At 35.7% G+C, this 21,702-nt stretch overlaps 4 protein-coding genes and 1 non-coding gene across 6 annotated transcripts; 3 read left to right on the top strand and 2 right to left on the bottom strand.

The window, feature by feature from the left end:
* Positions 1-1,600: 1,600 nt before the first annotated feature.
* TRNAG-CCC (transfer RNA glycine (anticodon CCC)) lies at positions 1,601-1,671 on the bottom strand. The gene has a single exon. It is a non-coding gene; the product is annotated as a tRNA-Gly (tRNA).
* Positions 1,672-5,561: 3,890 nt separating this feature from the next.
* LOC147288334 (allene oxide cyclase, chloroplastic-like) lies at positions 5,562-6,609 on the top strand. Its single transcript, XM_086239757.1, has 3 exons — positions 5,562-5,655; positions 5,743-5,864; positions 6,018-6,609. Exons 1-3 carry the CDS (start codon positions 5,625-5,627, stop codon positions 6,420-6,422), a joined length of 558 nt encoding a protein of 185 aa, XP_086095883.1. The 5' UTR covers positions 5,562-5,624; the 3' UTR covers positions 6,423-6,609.
* Positions 6,610-7,860: 1,251 nt separating this feature from the next.
* LOC147288333 (uncharacterized) lies at positions 7,861-12,583 on the top strand. The gene is made up of 8 exons (XM_086241194.1): positions 7,861-8,956; positions 10,256-10,549; positions 10,807-10,932; positions 11,254-11,334; positions 11,488-11,547; positions 11,624-11,700; positions 11,771-11,895; positions 12,236-12,583. The coding sequence occupies exons 1-5, from the start codon at positions 8,068-8,070 to the stop codon at positions 11,514-11,516; spliced, it is 1,419 nt and encodes a 472-aa protein (XP_086097320.1). The 5' UTR covers positions 7,861-8,067; the 3' UTR covers positions 11,517-11,547; positions 11,624-11,700; positions 11,771-11,895; positions 12,236-12,583.
* Positions 12,584-14,986: 2,403 nt separating this feature from the next.
* On the top strand, positions 14,987-17,917 carry LOC147288332 (mental retardation GTPase activating protein). The gene is made up of 5 exons (XM_086241603.1): positions 14,987-15,517; positions 15,602-15,646; positions 15,792-16,079; positions 16,200-16,372; positions 17,499-17,917. The coding sequence occupies exons 1-5, from the start codon at positions 15,292-15,294 to the stop codon at positions 17,679-17,681; spliced, it is 915 nt and encodes a 304-aa protein (XP_086097729.1). The 5' UTR covers positions 14,987-15,291; the 3' UTR covers positions 17,682-17,917.
* Positions 17,918-18,246: 329 nt separating this feature from the next.
* Positions 18,247-21,617, bottom strand: LOC147288331 (uncharacterized). Of its 2 annotated transcripts, none has more exons than XM_086241604.1 (9): positions 21,321-21,617; positions 21,166-21,212; positions 20,938-21,040; positions 20,451-20,537; positions 19,584-19,667; positions 19,253-19,306; positions 18,864-18,944; positions 18,587-18,632; positions 18,247-18,507 (listed from the first exon to the last, which is right to left on the bottom strand). In XM_086241604.1, exons 1-9 carry the CDS (start codon positions 21,615-21,617, stop codon positions 18,419-18,421), a joined length of 888 nt encoding a protein of 295 aa, XP_086097730.1. In that variant the 3' UTR covers positions 18,247-18,418. The 2 variants fall into 2 exon arrangements, with proteins under 2 accessions (XP_086097730.1, XP_086097731.1); XM_086241605.1 differs by having other exon boundaries at positions 18,247-18,495.
* Positions 21,618-21,702: the final 85 nt, after the last annotated feature.

The raw sequence follows: 21,702 nt of genomic DNA, 5'->3' as shown, positions 1-21,702 counted from the left end.
TGTTTCAAGCATGTTGAATCTTTGATGGCTCTATTACTCATGGTTATGTTTATGAGTTTTATTGTTAGAAATGATGGCCCTAAATTGAAGCTTACTTTTATCGTAACCAAGGGTGACAAAGTGTTTTGTTTTGAGAGATGGACTTGCTTGGACGTTAACAAGAGTATTTTGTTATATGAATATTGAGGATGACTTTGTGACTACGACTTAATATAGTCAGTGCAACTATTCGACTTCTATAAAAGATGCATCATGTCCTACTGTAATCATGACATTACTAAGCCATCTTTAAGTGTTTTTTGTTGCATCATGATTATTATGAGGCTAATTTAGCAATTGATCGGTTGTCTAAGTGGCTTCATTTTCTCGTGGCCTTCCAAGTTTAGAAGGGACGACGTTTAGTGTACTTGTGTTTTGTTTTCGAGATATTCGATGCCTTTTATAAAACGGTTTTTCATTTTATAAATTAAAAAAACACAAGTACACTAAGACGGTATTTCATTTTACAAATTTAAAAAATGACAAAAATGCGTTTGGTTTCTGTATTGATAAAACAATTTTTGAAAAACACAAAATAAAATTTCTAGTTTATAGTGTAAATTTAGAAAACGACTAAATGATGTTTTCAGTGAATTTAGAAAACATAAAGAATACGGATACAAATAAAAAAAAAATTTGAAAAAACATGTGGTATGCACCCCCTCCCCACCTAGCCAGACCCACCTCCTCCAGCGGCAGCCCTACCCCCCACCGCTGCCTACTTCACCCATTTCTCTTCATCTCTCTTATATTTCTCTATTTCTTTCTCTCTCTCTCTCTCTCTCTCTCTCTACCCATCTCTCAAAATATATACTTTGTAATTGTTTTATAGTTTCCAATTCTCGCTTCAATAAACGGATCAAGACTCCCCGTAACATCCATGACAAGAAGCTCATGAGCCTTGACAACCTTTACATAGAGAAAATACATCTGTTCAACTAGATCATAGGTGCTTGCAGTCTTGTCTCCATTAATAATACAACCATCAACAACTCTTCCACCTCCAAGGTAGTCACGCCAGCCGAAGTAGATTGGGTTTTATGAAACTTCTTTTTTTTTAATTATATATTTTATGAAATTGGTTAATAATAATTTATAATTAATATATTTTGTGAATATAATTATTTGGTTGTAATAATTGGTTAATATCAAATGTGTTTTCATTATTTTTGTTTTATATAATTGTTTTTCAATTATACTACCTAACGCTTTCTCAAATTTTGAGAATACAAAATTTAATTTGTCATTTTCATTTTACAATACAGTTTTTAAAAAATTGTTCTGTAAAACGTTACCAGACGGTTAAGGGTCAGTACTTCCTAGTGTATTCTTATTTAATTGATACATGTTTTTCTTTCTTTTCACATTTTGAGCGTGACAGGACTTGTGCTTCCCTTGTCACGGCCTCACGGGGTCCCCACTAACTTTATAATTGATGCATGTTGTAATTTTCGATTCCTAACATATTTTGGTTGACACTTGACACATAAGAATAAGAAGAGTAGGCAGCCCAAAAAGAGTAAACTCAGTGTAGCCCAATCAATAAAAAAAAGGAAACTCGTGCGCATCCAGGGAATCGAACCCTGGTCAGTACCGTGGGAGGGTACTATGATACCACTACACCAGATGCGCTTGTTGTTAACAAAGTATGGCTAAAATATATATTCTAAATAGTTATTATATGACAATAACTTTTTAATTTTTTTTAATGAAAGACTTAAATCTTTAAATTGCCCAGCCACTCATATTCAAGGAATAAAATTTCGGATTTTAAGGAAATTTCGATGAAAATTTCGACGAAAATTTTGAAGATTTTTAAATTTCGACAGAAATTAGATGAAAATGACGAAAATTGCTATCAAAATACGGAAATTTTGAATGAAACTTTACCATATGTTTATTTAACATATTATCTACTAAATTGATAAAAACACTGAAGAAATCAAATTATAAAGTAGGTTTTATGTGATATAAGGTGAATATAATGCGCGCTAGAGTAAATACTGTTAAATAAAATTAGTATAATGAATAAACAAAATTAGTATATTCTTTATACTGTATAATTTAATTATACACTAAAATCGAAACCCTAATACTCTATATATTCTATATACCCTAATACTCTTTATACTCTATAATCTATACATTAAACCCTATATACTCTATATTTTTTAGGATATTAGATTTTAAGCCCTTTAGGATACTTTTAATTATTTTTTTATATAGAAATGTATTAAAGTTTAAGGTTTAAAATAACTAAAAGAAATCTCAAACCTTTTTTTATTCTTTCCAATTGCCCAAAGGCCCCAAACCCCCCTCATTTTTTTTCCCTGTGCCTCTCTCTTCAGTCTTTTTTTTATTTTTTATCTTTCCTTCCTTTTTTCTCGTGTCTCTTACTTAGCCAAGCTTTGTCTTCACTAAGTGTAACAACCCAAATTTTGGCTTATGATAATTTTGTTACTTAAATTTTTCAAATTTGTTTTAAGGTTTGTTTAAAGAAATTAGAAATTTCTTTAAATTTATTTTAACTAACTTAGACCTTTGGTTGTAGTTCTAGAGCTTAGTTGTGTGGAAATGAATTTTAGAAAATGAAAATTCAAGAATTTGACGATTATTATTTTTTCAGAATTAAATTATAAGAGTAGGATTTTTCATAATTTCTTTTGAAAGCAATTTGACTATTTTGAGGTTATAGGAAATTAGTACTCATCAATACGAGTTCGTAGAATTTTTCGGTGAATTATTTGGAGTCTCGAGCTATTTTTTGTAAAATTTATGAAGTTGAAGAAAATAGAAAATATGAAAATTTCGATAATTTCGATAAATTTCGGTAAATTTCGATAAATTTCGCCGAAATCTTCCCGAAAAATTATTAAACATGTGTTTCGATTTCGACACCCTAAAAAACGAAATTTAATTCCTTGCTCATATTGTTATTAATATGGGCATCGAGTAGTACTTGTCAAAGTACTATTCTTGACAAGGAGACAAACACCCACCAACCACAAGATTGAGACCATTGAGAGCAGGATTGAAACCATTGAGAGTGTATACTTAGGCCTCTTTGATTGTATTGGGTTTTAGTTGGATCTTATTTATGTTAAAGTCTCACACTTGGTCAATTGTAAAAGTAAAAACTCCTTATCTTTTATAAACATGTAGGCTTCGTTTGTTACGTCGGACTGTGTTGGATTGGACTATTCTGTTGGATTATGCTAGATTGTGTTGGACTGGAATAAGTTGGACTAAATGTTATCATATGTTTGGTGCTGTGTCGGATTATAAAACTGGATAAGCCAAATAACACTATCTTGTGTTTGGTGTATGACCGGACTAAGCTATAATTATTTAAAATTTAAAATTAATAAAAAAATTTAATTATCAAAAATTTTAAATATAGTTTCAAGGCAAAAATAATTAACTTTATGTATTTATTTTAAAGAGACTTAGAGTTCACTATCAGCATCTCTTTTGTTTTTTAGACATTTCCCAAATCTCAACATGTAGATTAATAATGTATAACACATAAGCCCACGCATTAATAAATTTGCACAATCAATGTTCATAAAGTTCGACTCATTCATAGTTCATAATGCATAAGTTCAAACATTACAAGGCTCCATTGCACATTAACTTTAATCCCTGCAGACTCCAGTGCTTCTTTTACTGATGATGCAGCATTGAGAACTACTGTTCTATCATCATCCTTCTTCCAAATTGGTATGATCACCCACCTAGAAGCTAGTGATGAACTAGACAACTACTGTGATCAAATAACAAAGAAAAAATGCAATATTCTTCCTTAGAGTTTAGAGATGGAAGATTTCAACAGGAAAGAATATTCCTGAGCAAACTACTCACCTTTGATGGCAAAAAGTTTACTTCAGCATGTCAAACCTTTAAAAAATTCCAATATGTCATCAACATGCCACCTAGCTTCAACATTGGTATACAATCAGAAACAAAGTCCCAGCACCAAACAATCAGTGATAAACTAAAAATAAATCAGACATATAATTGAGAGTCCAACATACAATACTGAGATTATCAAATACAAAAACATTGAGAACCCATGGTAGAATCCAAGTATCTGATTATCAAATACAAAAACATTGAGAACAAAAGCACTGACCCGTTCTGATGTTAATTACTATTTCTCTTTATTCTTTTATGCAAGTTGTTTTGCCCATTCAATTCATAGATTGAATGCATCCAGCCAAATGTCCCAAGTTAAATTATGATGAAGAAAAGTACAATGGGTTAGATTACTTAAAACCCAACTCTAATTCCTTAAACTTTCCCTAAGTTTGAGAAATTCCCAATCTTCTAACCAAATTCTTAGCTGTAAAGCAGAAACCCATTAATTGAACTTCTTCTCTGTTTGTTTGCTAATTAATTCAAACAGAGAAAAGAAGTTTCTTAGCAGATGCGCGATAGAGATAGAGAGAGAGAGAGAGAGAGAGAGAGAGAGAAGACTCTCATTCACAAAACTAACATTTGTTGATCGAAGGTTTCTGCTCAAAGTTTGGGTGCCGAAAAGAACCCAAAAAATTACCTGAAAAAAACCCAACAGATCAAGCCATCTAAACAACAAAAAAACCCCAATATCTAAAATAAAAGAAATCAAAAGCAAAGAACCAACACATCCAGTAGAGTGAAAAGAAAAGAAAAGAAAAGAACCAAAAGCAAAAGAAAAAGTCATCATCCAGTAGAGTGAAATAAAATGAGAGAAAGAGAGAGTTGACCTCGTGAGATTTGAGGCAGAGGAAATTTGAGGAAGACGATGAAGTTCGCGAGCGTGGAAGGCCTAAGCAGATTGGGTGCTGTGTAAGAGGGAGCTTACATAGCGAGGTGTATCTGCACGGTGCTAGGTAAGAAGGCATAGTCAGGGGTTTTAAGAAAACCGGTGGTAGTTAGTCCCACTTAAATGTTATCCCGTGTGTCCCCAAACACAGGATAGTGTGTTATTTAACACAATCCGGTCCTAATCCGGTGTAACAAACAGGGCCGTAGAGTAGGATCTCTCATCTCTCTCTTATCTTTTAGATCTATCTCTCATTTTTCCTCTAGAATTCTTTTATACATTCTAAATAATTTTATTCATAGTGAAAACTAAAAAATTATATGGACATTACCCAATTATATAAATCGTGGTAAATCATTATATATCTCGTGTTTATTGTGTGCTTGTCCAATCTAAAGCTTAACCAAATTTAGGCAACTAACACGTACATTAAAAGTTTTGCATCACAAAAGGAATTTGGAACTCTTTGACTCCTGCGAGGCTCCACATTCCACAATCCACATAGAAATCCCACCGGCCATCTGAAGTTTCCACTTTCCACTTTCCACTTTCCAATTCATTCACGTGTTTAATTAATTGGCATAAAAAAATAAAAAGGACTCCTCGTCTCCACCGACCATTCGTTTGACCACAAAAAACCCACGTGGTCAAATCATCTTCAACTCTTCATTCCCTCTATATAAAATATAAAACCCCTTCCTCTTCTCTCGCTAAACTCATCGTGACCTTCCTCTTTACCTAACATTCTTGCCAATACAAAGAGAAAAAAGACTCTGCTGCAATGGCTTGCTCAAGCTCTTCTTCAAGACCCAGTTAGTATTTTCTTTTTCTTTCCTTTTTTTATAATCTTAGTATTTCCGTATTGAATTTTTTATAAATGTGGTTGTTAATTTCTGCAGCAAAAGTTCAAGAAATGCACGTGTATGAGATAAATGAGCGAGATCGTGCAAGCCCTGCATACCTCAGTCTAAGCCAGAAACCTGTGCATTCTCTTGGAGATCTAGTCCCCTTCACTAACAAAGTAACTCTTTTTTTCTTTTTTACTTGTTCTTTTATTAGATACATAATTTCACGAAAATATTTTATTATCAAACAGTTCGAGAACATAAAATCCGCGTTTTCTCTTATAGGTTAATCTTTATTTTTCTTAATAAAACTGCATGTGTAAATGCAGATATATACAGGGGACCTTCAGAAACGATTGGGAATCACAGCAGGCATGTGCATTTTGGTTGAGAACAAGCCCGAGAAGAAAGGTGACCGATACGAGGCTATGTACAGCTTCTATTTCGGGGACTACGGTCACATTTCGGTGCAGGGACCCTACTTGACCTACGAGGACACGTATCTGGCTGTGACTGGTGGATCTGGGATTTTTGAAGGGGTGTATGGGCAGGTGAAGCTGCACCAGATTGTGTTCCCTTTCAAGATCTTGTACACTTTTTATTTGAAGGGGATTGAGGACTTGCCTGAGGAGCTTTCGAATGTGAAGCTTGTGGACCCAAGCCCAGCTGTTCAGCCCAGCCCAGCTGCTCAGGCTTGTGAGCCCCAAGCCACTGTTTCTAACTTCACCAACTAGTTTAATAACGGTGGTGGTGATGGTGATGGGAACACATGAGTGAGTCAGTGACATTGCATTGTTGTCTTTAGATTTTGTGGGTTGTAGTTTCTTAGATTGATGTATGTTTGTTGGTTTTCAAGGCAATGTAATGGTCAAGCTAGTTTACACAATGCTATACATGAGTGTGAGTGACATCTTTGCTTAACTTCGACAGTCAATCTCAAATGTTGTTGGTGGCCAAATTACATTTGACAACCATCTAGTTAGAATTGATGGTTATTTTGTTTGATTAATTGTCTTTATTAGATTTGAAATAAAGATCTATTTCAATAGAGGGAGACCGAGTATCACTTGTTAGACCAAATAATTATTAACGATGATGGTTAATATTTCTTGATGTAATTATGGAGATTATGTTTGATCAGTGTTAAAATATAAAACAATGAATAATGCTATTTGTACACAATTATTTGACCACATCAGCTTACTACTTTATGTGGCAACTGATGCGGTGATAACATGTAATTAAAATTTATGTAATACTATGAGTTGATATGCAAATAACTTAAAATTCATATCAATTCATCTTATTAATTTATATGGCATGACCACATAAGCTGTCACATAAGGTGGTCAGCTAATGAGTTCAAATAAGTGTGTACAAATAGCATTACTCTAAAACAATTATTTGTCTACAACTAATAGTCTAAGCAATGAAGTACAAAAGATGAGAAAGAAAGAATGGAGGAAGAAGAGAAGGGGTGCAAGTTAGATGTCCTTACCAAAGAGTTCGTTAATTTCAAGGTAGTGACAAATTAAAAACTTAATCTAAACCACTATAACACATAAATTTAACTTGTAGGTAACATTTTAGAAGGCTAACTCTAACACAAGCCCAACCCACCCATAATAAAAATTGAAACTAACACAAGGTCAACTCATTCAAAATTAAAAATTGAAACTAACACAAGTCCAACATACCCAAAACAGCTTCAATAAGTGCCAACTAGAATTGCAAACTAAAACTGTGAACTGAAACTATGAAATAACGTCATAAAACTGAAACTACGATTGCATACATATTTTCACTACACTTTAGACAAAGAAAAGTTTTATATACCTAAAAAACTAAGAGAATTTGAGAGAAGAAAATTCAAAACGAACAAAACTATAAAAATAAAAATAAAAATCAAACTTAAACTAAACTAAATAAGCAAAGTGACCTAAATGTTACTTTATTGTTACATTTTAAGAATAGTCATCCTAGAGGTTAAGTTGAAAGATTATTTTTCCCAAAATAAAAAAAAGATAAATATTCCTAAACATCTGTATTAGCACGTGGCTTACAACATGAACACAAAAAGATGTTTAATAATCCAGGATTAGGATTAGACCAACTTTAGACCATCTTTAAAACATTAAATAATCATTATTGGATCTGTAAAGTCTTCACCAGTTCACCCCAACCCAAATCCAAACTTAAACCCAAACAAGAAAACAATGCTGCTCTTGTTTCTCCTACACTAACGCCCTCCCACTTCTAACACCAGTACAACAGAACTAACCAACAACGTTGGAAATCAAACCAAATCAAATCTCAGGCAGTTGTTGTTGTTGTAGTTGTGTTGGCCCTGTTGTTGGGTCATCTTCACTCTTGTTTCTAATGGTTGTTGTCCAAGCTTCAAAGCTCAACCTCCCCAACCCCTCCTCCTTCTCTTCCCCTCACATAACCTCTCTCCTCTTTGAACCCCATTCTCTCTCTCTAGCCCTCATGCACTCTGACTCCTCCTTCTCTCTCTACCCCTCTGTCTCCCCTCTATCTGTCTCCTCTCTCCCTCCTCCTCAAACCCTAATCACCCCTCCCTCTTCTTCATCCACATTCCTCCTCCTCCAAAACCCTAACCCTAACCCCAATACCCGCGTCTGCTTCATTGTCTCGGGTCCTTATAGGGGCGGGTCCCAGGTCCTGCTCAGGTTCTATATTTTGCAGAAACAGAAGCAATTTGTGAGAGCCCAAGTTGTTTGCACCCAGAAAGGCCTTCAATTTGATCAGAAATTGGGGGTTTTGGTTGACGTTAATCATGGCGTTTCGGTTAAGCTTGCTGGGTCGGTCAATTTCTTCGCCATGTACTCGGTTTCGAGCTCCAAGGTATGGGTTTTCGCGGTGAAAGCTGTCGATGATGGCGATAACGATGATGGGGTGGGTGTGAAATTGATGAGGTGTGCTGTGGTTGAGTGTTGCAAGCCTGTTTGGTCGCTTAGCATTTCGTTCGGGTTCTTGATCTTGGGAGAGGATAATGGAGTTAGGATTTTCAATTTGAGGCAGCTTGTGAAAGGGCGGGTTCGAAAGTCTAAACCTTTGAATTCGAGTTTGAAACCTGAGGGACGAACTTTGTGCGTGCCTAATGGGGTGATTGGTGATGATATGAAAAGTGATTTAGGGGATCATGGAAATAAGCATGGAGGTGGAAAATCCGATGGCATTGAAGCAACTTCGGAGATAACTTGCAATGGTTACTTGTGCGGGAAGAATGATAGGAATTATGTTTCTGGTAAGTATGCAAGTTAGGAGCTTTTCTTTCGATTTTGTTAACGCTTTTTTCATGCCAAAAAATTGCGATGCAGACGTTCTTTACATTAGGTGATAAATTAAATTCATCACATGTTGTTGAGGTAGTACTTGATAGAGTTGGATACTGGAAGTCTGAAACTTTATGAAGAAAACCTTTTGCAAAGTGAAAGTTCTATATTGTACACGAATCTACTAAGTAATAGAGAACTTAAGCCAAATCCCATGCTGTTATGATAACCACTCAGGGTAGGATTGGTTTGGAAGGTTCAAGGAGTTGATATAAGATTTATTGTTTGCATATGATGGAAAAGGCTAAAATTTGATGGCTGGAAGGTTGCTGCTATCCATATTCGTGTGCCAGGAATATATGAGCAGCAGCTAATTCTAACTGTTTGGGGTGCTAGAATTTTAAATTTAAGGGGCATTACTGGTTAAACTTTGCAAAATAGGTGCTAATGGATATGCAAAGCTTGTTGTGTTTTGAGTGCTGTCATCATTTTGATTGACTGAGTGAATAATGTAATTCTTAATTTATATATCATTCAAACAATCTCATAGATCATGACCATGATTGGTCTAGTGAAATAGTCTGACACTACCTTGTCAAACTTCTGTTGGTTAGACTAATATGTTAACTTAAGATTTGTACAGAGATTCTCTAATAAAATGTCAATTTATTGATTTTGGGGTGTTCTTGCTACTATTAAAGTGCCACAATCACTACTTATGTCTTTAACTGATATAATATGCTTGTGGATCACCATATCCATTCTTGTACCTTATTGATCGCATCATATGGTGCAATATTAGTTACCTGACTAGTTGGGCCTGTTTCTTACACACACACTACATGTAACAGATTTATATATTTATCTGTAATTTGCACTGACACATTGTTTTTTAGGTATTTCCTTTTGACCAGGACATGGGTGCTACTCATTTAAGCAAGGTGCTGTCCTTTGGTTAAAATCATAAGGATGCCTCTAGATGGTAAATCACTGATTAGAAAACTAATTTTAGTTAGGGACTGTTGTATTTCTTATCATCCAATCGAAATCTCTAGCTCACAGACAGATTGCTGACCTTTCCCCCTAAAAAATTCTCTACATGTGTTGCAGAGATAGAGAGTTATGTAGCATGGTGATATGGTCACCATATAATTACATATGCCTATTTTAGATGGGAGTTGCTTCCATTAAATCTTGGTTTTAGAGTCATGAACTTGTATTGCAATTGGTTGATTGGCTAGTGCCACTAACGGTGTGTTTCAACCTTGCAGTCAAGCAGAGGTCCGTTAAATTGAAACAAGACTCTTATGAAGAGGGAGTGTGCTTTGTGGAATTCAAGAGCAAGGAGCTTGAAGCCTCAACGTCAAAAAGGATGATAACAGTGAAGACAATTTCCATTGAGGCACTGTCCCCCAACAAATTTTTAATCTTGGACTCAGCTGGAGGGTTACACCTTTTGCACCTATCCAGCCCTGTAATTGGATCAGATATAACTTCTTACATGCAGCAGTTCCCTCACATTATGAAAGTGCAAAAGCTGGCTGCTCTTCCTGATATAGCTACAAGTATGCTTCTCTTATCCCATTAATTTTAATTATTTTGTAGAGACTTACATGTTGGAACACCAAGGTCTTTTGGGTTTCTGATTGAGGTATGACATGTAATCAGGGATTAATAGAACTGGATGGGTGAAACACCTAATTTTATGGTAGCTTATCTAAATTGTAGATACATGCCTCTTGACCTTAGCTTCAACCATGAGGTTACTTCTCACTATATCACTGCTCTCTGCAACTTAAAAAAACTTGCTATCATTTTGCAGGAACTCAATCAGTTTGGGTATCAGATGGATCCAATTCTGTGCATGTGATGGTGCCATCCGACATGGATACTGCGGTTGGAGAAAATGATAGAAACGAGAGTGAGGAAAAGCTGATGCATATCTCAGGTTTTAATGGTCCCGTAATTTTCTAGTTAAATTTAAATGCCATATCTTTCTTCTAACACTTCAGAGAAACCTACACATTTTCTCAATAATACTATGGGATTGAGTGTTTGTGCAATTTTATCCTCATCAGTGGGGTTCTATGGTGGTGCAAACTTGTTCATCAAGCATTTGAACCCAATGATTCCCTAATAAATAGGGTCATTTGCTTCTTCTTTTTTTCTTCCTTAAATTTAAATTTAGTTGGGGTCATATGCCCCTTCCTGGTTTTAATTTCCAATTTAGATTCCAGTATTATGCACTTATTTCTGTTTTCTGTGCTAGTTGTTCTCACAATGTTTGCTAGCGAAAAGATTCAAGATCTTATTCCTTTGGCTGCAAATGCTATTTTGATTCTTGGACAAGGTAACAAGTGGTTCTTTTCATTGCTCATTGCTTAATTGGATATCATAATTGTTTTCATTATGTAAGTATCACTTGGAGTATAAATTTTTGGTATCTCTTCTCTCTCATCTTCTTTTCTTTTATTTTCTATTATTGTTTATCCCTCTTAAGCAGGAAGCTTATACACATATGCAATTTCTTGAAGTTGCATCGCTATAACCGCTTTTTGTATTGGTGAGCAGCTTGTCTCAAATTTGTGCCCTCTAGTATATTTTTTCTGTGGCTGTGGTCTAAAGCTTGTTTTTTGTAGGACTTCTATATTCCAGGCCATATTAAGTGAGCTCTGCCAGTTTGATTGAGGTCCTGGAGTAATGCTCTACTTGAACAGTGAGTGTTGGAACTATAAGCTGTCATATATATTTTAGTATGGAGTCTAACTCATATATTAATTTCTTAGGTGCCCTTCTTGTATTCTTTGATTACCATGGTCCCATACTGTCATTGTGTTACTGAACTCGGGAGCTGCAGTTTCCTCATTAATCTAGAAGTTGCCAAGACTTTGAGAATGCTGAGCTCTTGAAGGTATGCATGGTCATTAATTTAGGCTATGGGCAGTGGAATTTAATTTTAATTTATAATCATTTGCTACCTGGTAGTGTAGAGATCATATAGATTGCCTTTATTTTTTGGAAATTTTGGCATGCTGTTGTAGACAATGTCTAAATGTTAAGAAGTTTAAGTCTAAGATCGTGAATCCTTTTCTTCTCACACCATGACTCAAATACTTGTGTTTGGATTTAAAGAAGACTTGCTGTCCATGGTAACCCATAATATGGAATCAAATAATGTTTCCCGCCACTGGCTGGTTTGCATCATACTGTGAGATCATTCCATCTTATATAATCTTTTTCCCCCATTTTAGGTAATATGGAATCGGGACCAGTTGGGTGATGCCATTGCTTTCCAAATTCTAAAGGTTGATTCTTTCAGCAACTCAACCTGACTCCACGAGCTACAACTTTGTCTTGTGCGAATGTATTGGCTATTCGTCAGGGGCGGGCCATGTTCTCTGCATAGTTTTCAGGAAAAAAAAAAAATCAATATAAGTTATACTGTTATACTAACATATACCATTCTATTCTTCCAAAAAATTAATTTGTTGAGCTTATGTGTCCTTCTATGAACATTTTTGTTTCTCTTCTAAATCTATTCTTCTCATAAACATTTCAGAAATGCAATTAAACTCAAACTTCACAATATCATTTAGATATTTGATTTTTATGGTTATGCGTAAATACGAGTTTATTTTTCTTGTGTTTAGTGATTAATATTGCCATGGCTAAAAAAAAGAGTGATTAATATTGCTTTTTTTTTTTTTTTTTGCTAATAGTGGGTTTATTTCAACTCAATTATTTTGTATCTTATGTTTTACTCAACTTCTTTTATGTAATTTTTTTTTCTTACATTTTTGCTTTCAAAAAACTGCAACCATCAGTGATCATTTTCTTTTATTTTAAGAGCTAGATCTCTATAAAGCCCAATTTCTTAGTTTAAAATCCTCTTAACCTAAATACTAATGTAATACAATTAGTCAATAAATATCCGTTAAAAAAAATGAAGCATACAATAAAATCAAATAAGAAAATTATTATTTAAAATATGGGTGTTACAGGAAGAGTCATAATTAGTGATGATTAATGCAACAAATATGTAAAGGGAATCCATCCTTTGTCTAACATAATCTTAATGTCTTGGCTAAAAAAGGACAATAATATCTCCTTGAAATGAAATTTACTTTAGAGATTAAATGAAGTGGATGGGGAGCCACTGAAAAGCCACAGAAGGGTGTCCCTTTACTGAAACCTACCTTGCATACACATCAGACAAAACTGACGACCGTGATGATGCCTGAGATGCCCAGTGGTGGGACCCCCTGATCCCATAATTTGAGGACCGCCACCCTTAAATCATTTTGAAGTGGATGTTGACAACCTCGTGACATGCACAACCACACACTCAGACATTCATTCTCACCTCCCTCCCCCATTTCTTGCTATCCACTCTTTTCTTCTCCATCCAGCATTCCAGGCTTTCCAGCCCAGACCGAAAGCAACCCAACATTGGCATTGCTATCTTTCTGCTCATCAACTTGTTACTTGTTTGAACCACAACCTCAAAAAGTGAACATAATGTGTAAACATTGGGTGTTTCTTTTTCCTAGTACCCCAATTTTATGCACTCATAGATGATGATTGGTGAGGTCAGAGGAGAGTAAAAATGGTTTGAATTTTTGAAATAAAAACAAAAAACAAAAAACAATTCGAATCTTTGTGGTTTTCTAGATGGAACAAGATCTCAACAATGTTTATGGTCAAAACAATGTTGTTTTAAGATTTAAGGTTAAACTTATAAGATTTATATTATTAAAAAACTAATTATATGTCGAGTGATTTTTCTCTTCATAATATTAGAGACATTCAAATTTAAATCTCCCTTCGTAGATAAATACAATAACAAAATAGACAATTTCATAATTACGAAGTTTCTTGAATCTGTCTAAGCCCTCATCTCCAAATTTGATTAATTGATTAGATCATATACTTTAGAGAGAGTATTTTTTTTTTTGGCTGGATATACTTGTGATTCTTAACTAGTTAACCTTCAATTTTTTTGGCCAAACAAAAAAACAAAACCTTCAATTTTTGTCACAAAGGGACAAGGTTTCATTAATGATTTAATGGAGGCAAGTGCCTCACTTGGAGTTACTTCCATAGTTCCATGAAGCCATGTTACCCAGGGCTCACTTGATTATAAAAGATTCTGGAGACTGGACACTGCTCCTCTGTTAATTGGAATACATTTTCACAAATGGATCAAATCTTATCTCTTCCGACTTCATTCAAACAGTTTCCCACCCGGGAAAGGTTGGTGCATGCATAAATCACTAAGGCATTCACAATCAAATGTTAAGTTTTGTTGGACTATTGGATAACAGATTTCAATACATCGTACTATTGGTAGTCCAATGTTAGTCCTTTCATGAGCAACACTACAACAACATTGTGACCCACAATATAATCAATTTGAAGATTCTTCAGAGACCAATTATAATGTCAGTTGTGCAGACACCTCTCAAATCTTACCCTGAAAAGTGAAAAAATTTCAACTTTTTGTTTGGAACTTGCTACACTATAGTGTACACGCGTTTTTCACCATTGGATCAAAAAATTCACTCATTTATATGGTATAGTTTGTTGAGGTCGTCCAATCTGTCCGTATAAGAAGGGGATGTACGTCTGCATTATAGTCACTCTCTTTTTGTTTTTGTTATATTAGAAGACATTAAACCGCTTAATATATCTTGATTTATTTCTTCATTCTTTTTCACCACTCGGATTACTCCCAAAAAACTTAAGTTCTTTCAACCAAGTATTTGGTAAAAACCCAAGAAAAATGTTGGTCCTATAACTTCAGCAGTTAAGAGCATTTACTCCGGACTAAAGTTATAGTTTCCTTTTGTACCAAAAAAACCCAAGAAAAAAATTGGAAAAGATATCCCTTGATTTACAGTATTTAGAAATCATACCTCAAATCTTAAAATTTTGTACTATAGCTTTTGTTTTTTGGATGGAGAAAACGAATGTATCCCTTTTATGTGTGGTGCGTGTCAGTGTGCGCGCGTAATTGGCATCGAAAGCCAAAGCAGTGTATGCATATTTCATGTACTGCCATGTTTAATTGATGCAAAAATAGCAACCCATTTTTAACTATATCTTCCCAGAAACATAAGGACAGTTTTTCAGATTTCATAGTTGCTCTTACATGTCCTCCAGTTACTAATTATAAAACTTAAACACCAAAGAAACAGTTCCAAATTGAGAAGCAAAAGAAGGAAAGGCTTTATAAGCTAGCAGAGCAGCCTCATTCAGTCCCCAACTATAATAGCTACTAGCTATAGCTCATGCTCATGCTCATTCCATGATCTCCACCATGGAAGATCAATCCCCATATAGTTCTCAGCAGCGAGACGAACCAGAGTTCAATTTGAGAGAGTGGGCTGTGAAGGCTAGAATCAGCCGTGAGAACACAAGTTCAAGAAGGTTTTCAGCATCATATATCAGAAGCTTTAGAGAGGACACAAGGTCTTTCAGATCAAACATAACCATCTCTAGCACTGCTTCTTCCCCCGGCCATGCCTTAAGAGGTAGTAGGTACCCTTTTCTCTGTTTCATTCAAAACCCACTTCATAATTCACTATTTCTCAGAAGTATTTTCACATTTTGTGCAGATGAAATCGACCCAGCAACGTACTCGTTCACCACTGCCCTCAAAGGTAAGATTTTGATGATCATTATAATTAGCAAGAAATATACTTGATAAAATGCTTGGCATACAGTACAATACCATCATGATCATGAAAGAGTGTTGTTGTTAATTAGTTCAAATTTATAATATAGAGGGTGGTGTTTTTCTTGCAGCATTGCAGGCAAGGTCAGCCTACAATTGTTGGGAGTCCTTATCACCAGAGGGGTTTGCTTTGAATTCTAAGTGGAATGAAGCAGAGAAATATATATGCAACCCTTATTCAGGGCAGGTCCCAATGGAGTGTTTATCTGCAAAAACACTCAGTGGAAGATCGTTTCGCAATATAACCAATAGAATTACAATGTCTGCACCTCTTGTTTACTCTTCCCACTCAAGAAAAATCCATACCAAGCCTTCGAATTCTGCCCAAGAAGATTTAGTTCGTCAATTTCCAATTCCAGGTTCCAACCCTTTATCTTGAACTTGGAAGACTTGCCTCATATTTATTGTTTTTTCAATTACATACATATGGTTGTTTGTATTGGCTAAGAGTTACAATCACCATCTGTTTCTCAATGCAGAAAAGAAAAATGAGGGCATGACTAGAGATGTGGGGACTCAAAGCACCCCTCCTGATATGAGTTTAAGTAGTCCTAGCTCTGCTTCAACCCCTCCCATCGTAGAGAGATCATTGAATCGTGGTCGAGGAGGAGATTCACCTAATTCAAATGCAAAATCAAAATCTGAAGAAGAGGTATGCTCTTGCAGATATTTAAAATAACTTGCTAAAGGTTAGCCATGTTGTTGCAGGTCTTTCATGAAATTTGTGTGTGTGTTTAATTGTATTTCATGTTAATACGAGTTTGGAGTGATAAAAGTTAGCTATGTGCATTAACATAGCTCTAGTTTGAGTGATAATAAGGATTTTTCTAATTAATGATGTGTTTCTGAACATGGGACAGTTAAATCAAGTGCATTATTCTTGTGGTTGGTGTCATAAAATTAGACTATACCTTTCACGGTGGGGGACTTGTAGATTGAATTGGTCCCCCTCTTGTTTTCATGGCACATGCCCATCTACTTCTGTTTCCTCGATGTTTTCCCCCAAAGTGGCCCTGCTTTCCAGCACACACAGTCTGTGACTGGGAATAAAATTTTTCCTGCAATGAAAGTGTTCTCTATCAGAGGCTAAAACCCCAGATGACTCCTTTTCACAATTTTGTAAAAAGTTGCAAAACAATTTCCATGCCCACTATCAATATACTTTACCCTTTTTTCCTTGTATCATGTATGAACTATGTGTTTCTTTTTTTTGCCCTTTTCTTTTTGTTTTATGTGAAACCACTGAAGATTCTTCAGTGCAAGTGTTAATAATTAAGGATTCTTCACTTTTATTCCCTTTTAATCTTTTGGGGTTCTCAATGAAAATGCCCCATCACTGCTTTATTTCCTTTGCTTTTTGGAAAAGATGGTCATGTGTTTCAGGGTTGGTTGCTTTGATGATTTCCCTGTTCAGTACAAATTTGTTGCAACTTTGAACTTTGTAACACATGACCATCTTTGAGACCTTGTGAGGAGATTGTCATTTTATGATGTTTTGAGACCTTGTGACTGATGGCTGATGGTTGTAGAAAGTGACAGTAGTCTAGCTTGCTATTCAACTAATGTACACTTTATTGAAATTGATGGTGGTCCATCTAAGAGCTTGGATCAACTCATCAACCCACAAACCTCATGTAGCTTACTGGGCCATTAAGCTTGAACAGAAGCACAAACCCCATATACCAGAAGGCTCATGTTAGCTTATATTTCCTAGTCAAATATATCTATAAGTTGCAATCAGATATGAGATTTGATGTGTGAGTGTACATTAAATGCAGGTAGAGGTGAAAGATACAGGAGAGAAAGAAGAAACAGAAAGAGAAAAGGAAGAGAGAAGGAAAAAAGATGATCAGCAAAAACGCAGGCAAGGTGGGTGCTTTTCATGGATGAGAAAAAGGTACAGAGAGAAACACAAACCAAGAAAGCAGAATATCTTTCTTTCTCATCTCAAAGGGTGCTGAAAATTAATTAATTTGGTAAAGAATAGAGATTCTCTTTCATCTTCAGAAGTGGTTGCAGGGTCACTGAGTGCGTCTCTGATTAGGAAAAGAGAACAATCATGTATGATGGGGCCTTTGGTGGTTGTTTTATCCATCTTCTTTTGTTGTAGTGTTGGCATGGCAATATGGCATTGCCTCAAGTCATGTTTATGTTTTGTTCTTGTTATGGTCGAAGTTGGCTTACAGCTTGAGCTTCACGTGCATGCTTTTTTTTTGAGCCTAAAAAGTGGTACTCTATTTCTCGCTCTCCCAAAAAAAGAACATATCAGACGGGTGGGATATTTTCTGGCCATTTCATTTATTTAGTAGGATAATGAAAATATGAAAATCTCACTAAGAAATTCTAACATAGATGGAGCTTGCTTCAGATTTAACCATTATAGCACCGGGTTTGTAAATAAGAAAAATTACGAAAGTATGAAAATGCTGGAGTGAAAATATGCCTTGGGATATTAAACATAGGCAAAGGAGTGGAACTTGGGACGTCTTTAACCAAGTAGTGAAAAATATCACTAGACCAGTTGAATGAGTGATAATGAAGTTTTGGTTATCTTTCTGATTCTTTCTTCAAAATTCTACGAATGATACAAATTACAGTAAGGTTTTGCCAACTGAATCTAAACAAAAGTTTTACAAGTGATGAAAATCTTTGTAAGGAAACCAAACCACTGGCAGTATTTCATTAAACTACAGGCGCTTTACAACGGTGATGCAGCGGGGTTAACATTGGAGTTGGAAATAAGTCTGACTTCATATAGATTCTCCTCTCCCTTCCCTGCACCAGAAACTTAACAAGAATTATTTCAAAAAATTTGGTACATAAAGAAAATTTAATTTATAACATGAAAATAGAGCATAAAACTCACCGACTTCAGCTGTAATTCCTGGTCCGAAGAATGAAGTAAACTTAGCCTAGAAAAGTATTAGAGCTTGAAAGATCAGTATGCAGTATTTTTTGCTATTCTCAAAATTAAGGATCACTAAATCTTCAAGATGCATGAAGGCCAAATCATATATTATCCCGTGAAAACCCAAGAGAACTTTAAAACGTGGTCTTCAATTTCTTCATGACTAAATTTCGATATGGATAAATGTAACTATTAACAATTGAAGCTGAATTCTGTAGGCTCATAATGTTTCTACCTGTCTTTGTTCAAAATCTGACAACTGCAAAGCTTTTGCCTCAAACACCAGGACTAGAGAGTATCTACCATCTTCTGTGACCTAAGACAATATGGTAGCAGGTTGAGATTGTAGCAACTGGGGAATGATAGATACAAATCAACTAAAAGTCTCAGGAACTATTAACTTAGTAAGAAAGGTATCTATCAAGAAATAAAGGATTAAAACCTTAAGGATCTTGCAAAATAAAATGCAAGATACTTCAAAATCATGGAGCAATTACATGGTTATCACGCTGCTCTTCTATGTGATAGGAAAGAGAATAATTGTACTTACATAGAAAAAAGTTCTATTTAATGGAACGTAAACAAAAGCATGCTTGAAACTAAGTGCAAGTGAGAAGCATATACCTCTTCACGAATCATTTGGAGAGTAGGTGCACTCCTCCGAGCAATTCCCCCACCCTGAAAAGTAAAACAGGTAAAAAAAACTGATGTTAAGCACAGAACAGAGTTTGAAGCATATCCTATCAACAGGGTGCACCATGTACTGTGCTTGAGGTAAGACTACGTGCATCTAACTGCAATGATAAGTGTAGTGCCTTTGCAAGAAACAGCGAGTGGATAACAAGTAGCTTCCAAATAGGCTATGAAAAATCAAACATTTCTTTCACCCATGCAGAATAAACAACTGAATAGATGAGCACATATCCCATATATGCACACAAATCAGACAACACACCTGACCATACTGGAAAATCCGTTTCAATGCCTCATCCAAATGCTGCTCATCCCCATAGCGATATCTCGTAACATCATTCCTGACCTAATTGTAGATATTTCATTCCATGTACCATATCATTTGGGTAAAACAAAAACAAAAAACAAAAAACCCAGAATTACATGCATGTGATGTTGATATTAGAGCATGAACTCAAAAGCTCAGAAGATGACAAATTTAGAATTAAGAAAGCAGGACAAGCTGTACAATTGACTACATAACACAGGTATTATCACAAGCAAAGAGTTCATTGAGTTCAACTTGCCCAACAAATTCTGGGGGGTCACCATGATTAGGGGAGATATCATCATCCACCCTGAACTTTGGGGCGGTAGCACATGACAATCAAATGTTATTTCCATCCAATAGTTCATGGTGGACACTGATTAAATCAGAGATTCAAGAGGTTATTAGAAGTAACCCCAAAGTTCAAAGGGGTTGGTGATATTTCCACAACATTCTATTTGAGTGATGTTGATTCTCAAACAAACATTGTTACAAAGGATCCTTTTTCCAGTGTCACCATGAGGGTATATTCCTTAAAATGACATTATGGTGATTAAGTAAAGTCTCAAAACATGGAACTTTAATGACCCCACCTACGTCAATATTGTTATAAGGAAGTACAAGAAGAAAGACACTAAACAAACATGCCTAACTTCAATCATTGAGAAAGCTAAATCAATAACTCCTGAATACAAACTCGATAAAAAGAGACCGGACAATGACAATGCCACATTACTGGTCCTTTACAGTCCTACGTTCTTAGGATTATGTACCAAATTTACCACACCTAATGTGAAGAATGAGCCAATTCAATGCAACTACCTGTTTAAGAATCGGGGTGGCACATGTTTCCCTTAATTGCTCAGCATCCAAATAAGTCAAGCATGGCACTGGCTTTAGTTCCGCGTACTGCAAAATATAGAAACCGAAACACTATAATACAAATATATGGACAAAGTTGACAAACTACTTCATTCTTATTCCCATTAAAATCAAGAAATAAATAAAGCCCAAGTATCAAGAAATAAATAGCCAAAGTATCAATAAATATCAGAACAAGGACCGAGGTCTGTTTTGTTCGACACTCGTCATTAATTGAGACAGAGAGAAAGTCCATGAAATCAAATCAACAAGAAATGCTAAATAACTATGCTACTGGAACTAAGTTTCTGCTAGTAATCTGCATTAATCATTATCACACAATTGACATCAGACAGCTAACATAAACTATCTGACACAACAAAACCTTGCAAAAAAAAGAAATGCTCCAACTGTGTACAGAGTAGTTTAGACAAGATGTTGGTTTTACCTTGAAAGCCATACCAATGATTGCAAGAGGGAACCCATATGTTAGCATCAATGCTGACCATTCAGACCCAGGTAGGATATTAAAATATGCCCCAAAACCATACCTGTTGGTCACAGTTTCACAAACCCATGAATGAATATATGTAAAAAATCAAAATATGAAAGCTTGATACACAGTATGAGATACTTGATATATGTGCTACCAAGTAGCAAAGGATAAAGAACTTACGACAAGAGTGAAATCCCACCACCCAGACCAATAACACCAAATGAAACCTGCAGACATTTATACACAACAACTACATGATAAATGAGTTATAAAATTAGAAAGGTGTAATATTAATTTGTGACCATGTAAGGCACGTGCGTGACGCACGTGTGTACCTTGGCGAGGGAGAACTGGTCATCGGTAACGATAGTTTTGCCGGCGGAGGATGGGACGGAGGAGGAAGGCTGGGTGGAGTCAGCGGCTCTTGGGGTGGTCAGTGCGAGCTTCGAGTGGTGGTGGTGGGGTCTGGGCCCAATGGGCTCCAGATGGATGAGGAAGCTGGTGGTGGTGCTGGGCCTTGAGCGCGGGTGCACAGAGAGAAAGCAGCGCTGGCGATTGAAATCATGATGGTGGGGGGAGAGGATGCTTCCTCTTGTGGTTGCAGTTGCAATTGATAGTGCTTTGGTTGCCATTTTTGGCTCTCTCTCCTTCCTCAATGGTTGAGTGTTTTGAGAGAGTCACAGCAGTTTGGAGTTGGCTGCTCCCAACCGCCAAATT

The sequence above is a fragment of the Dryas octopetala genome, chromosome 4 (genome assembly GCF_963921425.1).
Source record: "Dryas octopetala chromosome 4, drDryOcto1.1, whole genome shotgun sequence".
Classification (NCBI taxonomy): domain Eukaryota; kingdom Viridiplantae; phylum Streptophyta; class Magnoliopsida; order Rosales; family Rosaceae; genus Dryas; species Dryas octopetala.
The sequence above is the reverse complement of the archived record's forward strand: the minus strand, read 5'-3'. Positions and strand labels throughout refer to the sequence as shown.

Bases quoted from the DNA above. Each gene is read 5' to 3' on its own strand.
- LOC147288333 (XM_086241194.1), top strand. From the start codon at position 8,068: ATGGTTGTTGTCCAAGCTTCAAAGCTCAACCTCCCCAACCCCTCCTCC. The intron at 8,957-10,255 runs GTAAGTATGCAA...TCAACCTTGCAG, and splicing joins TGATAGGAATTATGTTTCTG to TCAAGCAGAGGTCCGTTAAA. The intron at 10,550-10,806 runs GTATGCTTCTCT...ATCATTTTGCAG, and splicing joins TCTTCCTGATATAGCTACAA to GAACTCAATCAGTTTGGGTA.
- LOC147288331 (XM_086241604.1), bottom strand. From the start codon at position 21,617: ATGGCAACCAAAGCACTATCAATTGCAACTGCAACCACAAGAGGAAGC. The intron at 21,041-21,165 runs GTAAGTTCTTTA...TGTGACCAACAG, and splicing joins GGTGGGATTTCACTCTTGTC to GTATGGTTTTGGGGCATATT. The intron at 18,633-18,863 runs GTAGAAACATTA...ATACTTTTCTAG, and splicing joins CAGATTTTGAACAAAGACAG to GCTAAGTTTACTTCATTCTT.
- LOC147288334 (XM_086239757.1), top strand. From the start codon at position 5,625: ATGGCTTGCTCAAGCTCTTCTTCAAGACCCA. The intron at 5,656-5,742 runs GTTAGTATTTTC...TAATTTCTGCAG, and splicing joins AAGCTCTTCTTCAAGACCCA to CAAAAGTTCAAGAAATGCAC. The intron at 5,865-6,017 runs GTAACTCTTTTT...GTGTAAATGCAG, and splicing joins TAGTCCCCTTCACTAACAAA to ATATATACAGGGGACCTTCA.
- LOC147288332 (XM_086241603.1), top strand. From the start codon at position 15,292: ATGATCTCCACCATGGAAGATCAATCCCCATATAGTTCTCAGCAGCGA. The intron at 15,518-15,601 runs GTAGTAGGTACC...CATTTTGTGCAG, and splicing joins CCCCGGCCATGCCTTAAGAG to ATGAAATCGACCCAGCAACG. The intron at 16,080-16,199 runs GTTCCAACCCTT...TTCTCAATGCAG, and splicing joins TCGTCAATTTCCAATTCCAG to AAAAGAAAAATGAGGGCATG.